At 45.1% G+C, this 9,316-nt stretch overlaps 1 protein-coding gene across 3 annotated transcripts in view; it reads right to left on the minus strand.

Annotated features, from left to right (window-relative positions):
• The window catches only part of VAMP7 (vesicle-associated membrane protein 7), a 21,344-nt gene extending 12,049 nt beyond the window's left edge, over positions 1 to 9,295 (minus strand). Inside the window, exons 1-2 of one of the 3 annotated variants that reach the window (XM_010569089.1) lie at positions 9,111 to 9,295; positions 1,962 to 2,120 (exon numbers count right to left, since the gene is read on the minus strand). In XM_010569089.1, coding sequence (XP_010567391.1) covers positions 1,962 to 2,107 — 146 coding nt within the window. In that variant the 5' untranslated portion in view covers positions 2,108 to 2,120; positions 9,111 to 9,295. Of the gene's footprint in view, positions 1 to 1,961; positions 2,121 to 4,233; positions 4,303 to 8,176; positions 8,780 to 9,110 lie in introns of those variants that run through there. The other 2 variants (XM_010569092.1, XM_010569091.1) reach the window with 2 other exon arrangements.
• Positions 9,296 to 9,316: the final 21 nt, after the last annotated feature.

Genomic DNA, 9,316 nt, shown 5'->3' on the forward strand with positions numbered 1-9,316 from the left:
GGGGGGGGATGGGTGGTGGTGGTAATGCATACCCACAACTATTGCCCCTCCTTCCTGGAAGCAGTGAGGTAAAGCTTGTCTGGTACTACCTTGTAGGCTCCCCAGTGACTTGTAGAAGGATTGTAACAGCAGAGACAGAATAACCCCAAGAACTCCTGATGCCCGAGGGCTGGTTTTCCTTGGAGATTATATAAAAAGACACAGAAATTCTTCTTAAAAACAGAAAGAACTCATTAAATGAGTTTAATAAGCTCAAAGTTTAAAGAAACTCAAGTTGTTTCCTGTTTCAGAAGAGGAGAAATGATCCTAGACAGACAGATAACAGGGCAATTTTCTAGCCTACAGGCTGGGACCCTGGCAAGGCAGAAGGATCCCTGAAACCCTACAGAGAAGAACAACAACAACTCCATGTGCTCACTCAGCTTCACAGCTTTCATGTTCTGCCCAGTTATCATGATCAAGGAAAAAAAGAGGCTATTCTATATATCTACAAACCAAAACCCCTGCTTTTTGACAGCAGGAGGAAGTTGCCAGCTCCAAGCATGTGTGTGTGAAAACACCCAATCTCCCCAAACAGATGGCTAGGAACTCTTCCTTCCCCTCTCCTAGAGGGAAGGCAAGGTTGGCACATTCTGACTGAAGAGGTGGTTGTCCGAATCATAGAAAAAAAGCCAATATAGGACTTGTCAGAAGAGACTAACTTTAGCAGAGGAGACACTCTGACACTAAGCTCAGTTCCCAGAGCTGCAGAATGGCACCTGTATGTTTTAATAGCACAATGCAAAGCAGAACAACCACAAGCTGCAGTGATCTTCTGCCACGTTTGTTAAATCCTCATTAAGGAAACAGTCAGTAATGAGCAAAAGACTGTACGCTTCACAGCATGCTTTGCAAGTGTAGATGCATTAGTCGCCTATCTCTCAATGCTCCCCAGCAAAGAGCAAACCGATCTCTACCACAATTCAAGTTTTCACCTCTAAAAATGCACTATGGCACTCCTAAAACTCAACTTCGTAGCTGGCTGAACAGCACTCAAGGCAAAGTTAAAACAAAAGAAAATAACTGTACCCTTAAAATTACAGTAGAAAAAAACTATTCCGCATCCAAAGTACTTTAGACCACAAGGCAAGCAGCTTCCTCAGAAAGCTCTCCCCCAGGGACTTTTAGTGTTCCCAAGGCAGGGAAGGATGCGGAAGACTACCCCAATTCTCACCTCTTGAATCCTCAAGCAGCCAAAACAGCTTTAACACAACAGCTTGAGCAATACTGAGAATCCAGCCACACTGCCAATTCCAAAAAAAGAGCTGAAACAGCGTCCAATGCTTCTAAATTTGCTTTCTTCTGTTTATTCTTTAGTTTGCACACCAGCACATTGACTTACCTGCTTTACACATGCCATAAATCAGCATAGCCTCAGGCGATGTAACATCTAATCCCTCCATTCTATCAACAATGACTGAGGGCTATTCAGAGATCTGTACAAGCTTGGAAAAAAATCCTTCTGTCCCAGACTGGATTTGTGGTAGCTCAGGATGACTCTACAACATCTGCCAGCATGACTTAAAGCAACCAGGATCCACAAGTGATCTGAGAAGGGTGACATTTTTACCTAAAGCCATGGTCAAGCCTCAGAAAAGCAAGCAAAAGACTCCACAAGACAAACAGCAAAGATTCCAATAGTTCGATATCCACAGCTGAGCACCCTCCAATTCACTTTGGATTGTATAAAAATGGAAAACTTCAATTTGTATCAACTGCCTTGGTACTTATTGCTTAAGCTAAATTAAAATCCTGGTTATGCTGCAAAGTTCTGGGGGGAAAAAGTATCTATTGAGCTGACTGCACATTCAACCACCATACTAACACATCCAAATATGAATTTGGTTACACTCCATTTATTCCTACCCTTGTGCATGTTCACTAGTCTCTCCTCCCATACCTAGAAGAGAAGCATTACTCACTTTCCATGTGAATAGGTCAGTTTGTTGTTTTCAGACGGTATTTTTGCCAGGATCTGCTCTGTCACCTCCAGGAAGTTCCCTCCACACCAGGCATGTTTGGCAAGGATGGTTGTGCCCCTCGCCACAACAGCAAACAGGATAGCCATGACTTCACACTACCTGGAAACAAAAACACCGCAAGAATTAGGCTTGCGTTCTTTGGGAGAGAAAGCATCATAATCTTAACAGTATTCTCTCAGCCCTCAACATAAAGGGAGGGAGGCATAAGCTTGTTCAATACTTTGACAAGATACCATTACCAGAAAGCTTCTCTCATTTCCCCTTTTAGGTTCTGTTCGGAATGACACAGGACTACAATAAGCTCTAGAGGAAGGTTTTTCTTATTGCAACTGCATGGTGTCCTACAGTCAGTGATCCCATAATGAATTTTGCCTACCTTGTTTCCACCTAGATTTCTACCTATTAGTACATTTTTTTGCTCTTCAACCGACCCTTAAGTTTTTTCTTCCTTGTTATTGAAAAAAACTGCCTGTGGCCTGCAAGCTGCAGTTCAGAAAGGAAGTAACTGTCTTGCAGCTATATTAACAGCAGCTCATTATACACACCAAGCCCACCATCCCTAACACATGACTGTTCAGGGGTGAGGCCTTGGCTTTGATTGCTATCAAACTGAAGTAGAAAAACTGCCACTTGCTTACAGACACACCATATACATCCTCTTTTAATGGTTTAGAGACACTCACTAAGTGTATGTTGTCCCAAGACTTCTGTAAAAGCACATAATCTGCACCTCTCAAAGCAAGACAGCACACTTGCAAACTGCTTAACCTCAGCAACACACCAAGCAACACATACAAGCCAATATTCTTGTATACGTATCAAACTGGACAGGTCACAGCAAGTGTGAGGGCCAGACTTCTGTAAAGTCTCAGAGTTGGAAAAACATGCCTGCTGTCATATAAAGGGACACATTTAATCAGCTTAAGTATCATCACATTAATCTACTGACAGACCCAAGATTTAACATGTGAAACCACATGTCAGATCACAGCTGTGACATCTGCTCAGCTGATCCAGTACATCCATAAGCCTCTTTTCTGCTTAGGAAAGACTTAGGAAGACTTTTGACCCTGCAAAACCCGAAAATCTTATTTTTTACTTTGCACCTGACTGCCTTCATATTGCCTGCCTTGTTTTGTGTCTAGAAATGTCTGCATTCTGGCTGGAAAGATCACACACCTATTTCAATGCAGCCAAGTAGCTTGGAGACCTCTCTAGAAATAGGTACAACAGCAGAGAAGCAGTGGTTTAGCGTCAGCATCCAAAGACCACAGGCAGAAAGACTGAACATAGGCTACACCCAGCCAGACTTTCCACCCCTCTGGCACTGACTGAAGTGACCTATCGATCTCTTCTGTATCAGGGGTCAGTCCTACCGAGCACTGTGCAGACAGTTCTGCCCTGAAGAGCTTATGCTTTCATGTGAACTGATGCACAAATTATCATGGCAACAGCGGAAGAGGTGGCAGAGGAATGCAGAGCTGTTAACAAGGCTGTGAAGTTGAGGTGCAATCACTACTCACTGTATCAGGGCTCACTTTGTCAGTCGGAGCTTGACAGATTCAGGCTTGGCCAGTAACAATCAGGTAATCTCTCAAACCTCCCACAGGTTTAAGAGCTCAACATTGGACAGGAAAAAGAACAAACTTGTGGATTTATTCAGAGAACAGAAGCCACAGCTAAGCTACAACCACCTGGGAGCACTGAGGTATTCAGAGCCAGCACTGCCGAAGGACACAGAAGGCAAAGGATGAGTTTGACAAGGGGCCACGGCAAGCAAAGCGGGAAGCAGAACAGTGAGAGGTCTCAAAAAACGCTGCTTTGGAGCAGAGCACCCAGCTGAGCGCACTCTAAAAAACCTGAGAGAGTTCATAGTGCCAGTAAAGGGGAAGGGAGAACACACCAGACAAAGCCTCACACCATGCAGATGCAAGTTCCCAGATAAGCTGTTCTCCTTCACTCTTCCTGACCAGTAACACAAAAGAGCATCAATAACTGAAGGGGGGAGGAAGCACCAGGGCACTCAACAGCAGCTCTCCCAAACAGATTTGCTGCTTTCATTTCCTCCTGGCCTAAAGCTGGCACTCCTCCGACCCATTTCTACCAAGGACAGGAGTGAAGCCCTTTGTGCTGCTTTGCATGGCTTGCTTCTTGTTTACCCTGTCTGAGAGCAAGACCTGTTTTTAGAACAAAGGCAACTTGTTGCATTTACCTGCTGCTCTTTTTGGTATGACAGCTTCCCTTGTTCTCACTTACTGCATCCAAGTACTCATGCACCACTCCCACCAAGGTGCCAACCTCATCTGGACATGGCTCAGGGATTTAAACAAGTTTTATATCCAGCTGACATGCTTGCACAAAGCCTGTTAGGAAGAAGGGAGGTGAAGAGTGCCCAGACCAGCAGCCCCCCTTTCACTACTGGTGAAGGAATTGGGGTCTGCAAACAGCTGTTCCCCTGCCTTGTCCTCCTCCCTTCCAGACAGAAGCAAGCAAGCTCCAGCTCATTTAAAAATGTCAGTATAAAGAGGTGACAAACAGCTAGGTTTGTTTCCTCCCACAGTCAAAGGTATGCTGGCTTGCAGGTTCACAATTGCCCTCTAACATAATCTGTCAGCATCACAGAAAAAAAACAAGTTCTTTTACATCTAGGAGGAGATTATCTTTAAACATAAGGACAAGTGGTGCTTATTACACTCAACTGAGTAGTGTCTATGTCCACCTGAATAAGATTATGGAAGTTCCAGAATACAGGAAAGCAAGGGTAAAAGTTTTTCCCCTTACTTTCTAAGGAAACTCCTCAGCACAGAGATACCCAAGAAGAAAGAATACAAAGCTGAGAAGAAAGTCATAATTACTCACTATCTGTAACACAAAAATGAAAGAATGTTCAAGAACAGGTTCCAGCAGAAGTAGCTCCTCACACAGTGCAGCTCATTCCCACATGTTATCATGGAGGAAAAGAGTTCACAAGTTCAGAAAGTAACTGACATGTTTATGGAGGAAAAGAATCACTATTAAACAAATATCACCCAAGCAGCCACTCCCTGGAGCCTAAGAGTTTATCATGAGTTTCTTCTATTCTTCCACTCTTTCCCAGGCATCCCACCAGTCACCACAGTCAGACCCACCTTCAGTCTGACTCAGTACAGCCATCTGCAACACTGAGAATCACTTACTCCACAGATGTTAAGGATTTTTTTTCCAGGGAGAAATACTATGAAGAGCAAGTCGTATCTTCAAGCAGCAAAGCAGGTGGCCCGCCAAGTCAGATCCATGGTCCAGCCCCGATTGAGGTTATGACTCTCACAGTACTTGAGCTTTAGGGCTGCTCTTGTTCACCACACTGCTCTTCTCATACAGGAATAATTAAGAGTTATACAAGGGCCTATGAAGTCCCAGCAGCCCCAGTTTAAGAGCAAATGCCTTAAAGGAATTTAAAAACACGCTTCCAAGGCATCGTATCATCTCTTGCAACACTTGAACTACCAAGAACATCATATGACAAGCAGAGCACCAAGTCATTTGCAAAGCCTCTTAGAAGCCTGACCACAACCTTTTCCTTCCAGCTTCACCAAACCAGCCTGCCAGATCACATCTTGCTGAGAGTGTTTTAGAGCTGCCCCACTACAGAAAATCCAAACTTCCTTCCAGAAAGCTTTATCTAGAAGAGCCCACAGACTGGTCAGCCTGCATACACACAAACTGTTTGGGCATGCTCCCAGCACTGAGCTCTCTGACATCCTGCCACAGAAGACTTACATGGCCAACCTAGCAGAGCTTGCTTTTTTTTTTTAAGCCAGCCTTAAATTGCTGCATCAACCACATGTTGATTGCATTAGAGCAGAAAAAGTAGTCACAGATTCCAGTAATAGTTTGCTGCCTCTGGCCTTAAAAAACTACTCTTGGCTCTTCAAAGCACAGTGCTACAGACATGCAAGTCTGAGGGTCACAAAGTGCAACTCTAGTGCTCTAAGTCAAGGCTCACCTACCTCTAGTTAAAGATAAGCCAAGTAAGTTACTAATCACAAGTCCCCCCTCCACAGACTTGAAAACACCAAAAGCTTTAGCCTGATGCTCACAACAGCATTTAAGATTGGAGCATTTGGACATGGCATGGAGCAGTAAAACATAAAGGAATGAGCAACTCTTTGGAACCTTCCTGCAGGAGCTACTACCTCCACCTGAAGAAGCTGAAGCAGAAGAGAAGCCAAGGAAAAACACAGACCCCACATGTTTATACACAAACATGAAACAAAACTAAACCTTGGATAACTCAAGTTAAATGCTTATCACACCAGAGACAAGGGCAGCCATGCAGCTGATTCTGATCTTGTAAAAAGAAATGATTAACTGCAATGCAAGTGTTCCTAGTTGTTCCTGATTAAAGAGACAGCAGCTCACTCCTAACAAGGCTAGAGAAAGCACACATTTTCCCAGCAAAAAAGGTAATACCTGTGGCCAAAAAAAAAGGTAAAAAAAAAATTCAACTGTCCAGTGCTTCACAAGTGATTCTCTACAAACTTAGACTCATGCCCTGTCCTACACCTTAGCTTTTACTAATATAGCCAGAAGACACAAACTACACAAACTGCACTTTATTCTGTTTTCTGCTCACTCAACAAACACCTGATCTCTTCAGGTGCTACCAACCCTAGTTTTCCTAAAAACGAGGAACTGCTGAGCACCATGAGTCAAACAATTTGTGAACAGTTACAGCAGCACACTGATCTGCAACAAAACTAACTAAACAAAGCAGAATTTATTATACAATCACATCCCTTCAGATCCACCAAGATACAGTCATCTGCAGTGTTTTGGCCAGTCCAGCAACTGAACCAGAACTGTGTCAGTGCATGGTACACCACCAGGTCACAGCCAGGAATAAACACACACAACTAAGTCTCTTGAGCAATCAGGTGACTGTCAAGTATCACAACCAATCTCTTCACATTGCAGTCACTCAACGAACAGGACCAATATAAAGGAGCAGCTGTAAAAGAAAAAACATTCACAAACCCTCCCCCTGCCACACACACCACCAAAGATCAGCAGCCTGCAAGGCAGTGAGCAACTAACCTCAGAACTACAAAGCCCACACAAGCAAAGAGACACCTTAATTCCCAGAGCAGAACTCCAGGTTCAAACTGAAGATTATAAAGTGGATTAGATGACTTCTAGAAGTCTCCATTCTTTTAATACTGGATATTTGCAGAACTCACATTAGTGAGGTGAGAGTTCAACAGTAAGGTGACACTCGCTGACACTGTAGGATCCCACAGTCCTGCAGCAGCAAGGAAATCAACTCCCTGAATTCACAGTCCTCAGCCTTACTTAGGAGACAATAGCCATGTACTTTACAATGACACTTGCCCCCAGCTTTGAGCAGAATGGATTAAATGAAGTAAACCAGATTAACAATAAGCAGTGTCTCATGCAGCCCTGTAAAACTCATGTATTACTTTTGTTAGTAATACAAATTTGTTAAACTGCTAGAGAACATAGCTCCTCAGAAGTTACAAGTCAGGAATTAAATCCATTACAATCAACCCCTTTGTATAACCTAGAGATCACAACTGTTTTCTATCTAAACTTACAATATTGCATGGCTGGAAGTAGCCAAGACCAAACCTTCCTAAAAGAAAAACTCACTTAGCGATATCAGGCAGGCCTTGCATGGAAAAGCTCCAAATCAGGAGGGAGGGGGGAAACAGGCTGCATTCCTCAGCCACCCAGAAAACACCACAGATCCAAAGAGCTCCTTAAGCAGTGCCAGAAGCATTTGGCAGCTAACGGAAATGAAGCACAAAGGCGAGTATTGCACTTGTATCACAACGACTATTTACTCATTGCAAGTCACGCTGCAAGATGCAGTGTGCTGCTGCCTACAAGGTCTCTCACAGTATTTGACAGAAGGGCACAGAAAAACATGCAGCATCTTAAAGAATGTCAGAAACACAAGTTCAGTCTTCAACATCATGTTTAAATCTCCAGTAGGGAGGATTTATTACTTTCAAGCGAGACAACAAAACAACTTTTTTGTTGCTCTGACTTCACTGAAGATCTAGAATAAACTGTTGGATGGCAGTTAAGACAGCTGGGGCAAGAAGTGAACCCAGAAAACTACACCCATCCTCCATCAGCAGTACTGCCCTTGCCAGCCAAGAGGGACTCATCTGTTCTTCTCGACCAGAAGATTCACTGCCTTAGTGCCAACAAGTGATAGAAAAGGTTACTGCTTATATTACCAGAAATCCTCTTTACAGAAAGCAAGGGCCTTCACATTACTACTGGCTTTAAACATGAAACAAGCGTAGGTGTTGCAACCCTGCAAGTTGCAAACTGCCTGACTGCAATAAGAAGATCGTTTAAGTATGGTGACTTCAGCAGAAAGCAGCCTACACTTCCCTTTAACCTTTCCTTGGTATCTGCAAGTTGTTATTTCTTTAAAGGATATTCCAATGTTAAGCCCTGTAGTTTATTTGTTCATTTTAAGCCCAAGAAATGCAACATTCTTGCACCAACTTAACAGAAGTTTAGCTTCCTCTCTGCCTGCACAGCTTACTTCAGGCACCTCCACTTCACCCTTACGGAAACAAATTGCTAGATAGGAATAATCCAGTTTCTCTTCCAGGCCCATCACCTTTTCCGGAAGGCAGTGTGACATGTTTTAGAAGAAGGGCGAATAAACAGAACACGACAGCCATTGAATAAGCAGCTCTCTAGAGAAGTAACTCATACACCCTGAAGCACGCTTACTTACAGCACCCCCCCGGTACCCCCACTGCAAGGGTAACTGTAATTACTGATCACTGTCCTGCCTTTCAAACCCACCCAAGCCATCGCTCCCAGTTCCACCAGCAGCTCTGGCCTTTCCCCCCCGCTCCACGTCCTCCAGCAACCGGCTCCCCAAGTTCCCAAAGCCCAACATCCCCCTTTATCCGCCCCCCGCCCCCGATACCGAACGAGGCCTCTGCCCGCCGGCAGCACCGTCCCGTCCCCAGAAGCGGCCCACGGCCGGGGACGCCCGGCCAGCCTCCTCCACCGGCAGGGAGACGCCGCCAGTACCCAGCTTCCCCCCCCCCGCCTCACCGCAACGGCTCCCGGCCTTGCAGGCCCAGTCAGTCAGTCAGTCAGTCCCGGCCCCGCTGCGGCCTGCCGCCCCCGGGGAAGGGGAGGGATACCGGAGAGAGAGAGAGAAAGCGAGCCGCTCTGCTATGAGTACAAGCAGGCGGCTCTCCCGAGGGGCCCGGCCTCCCCGCAGAGCCCGGCCCCGCCGCCGCGGCAGGGGGGGGCGC

This window comes from Haliaeetus leucocephalus, unplaced genomic scaffold, assembly GCF_000737465.1.
Source record: "Haliaeetus leucocephalus isolate CR32 unplaced genomic scaffold, Haliaeetus_leucocephalus-4.0 Scaffold262, whole genome shotgun sequence".
Classification (NCBI taxonomy): Eukaryota; Metazoa; Chordata; class Aves; order Accipitriformes; family Accipitridae; genus Haliaeetus; species Haliaeetus leucocephalus.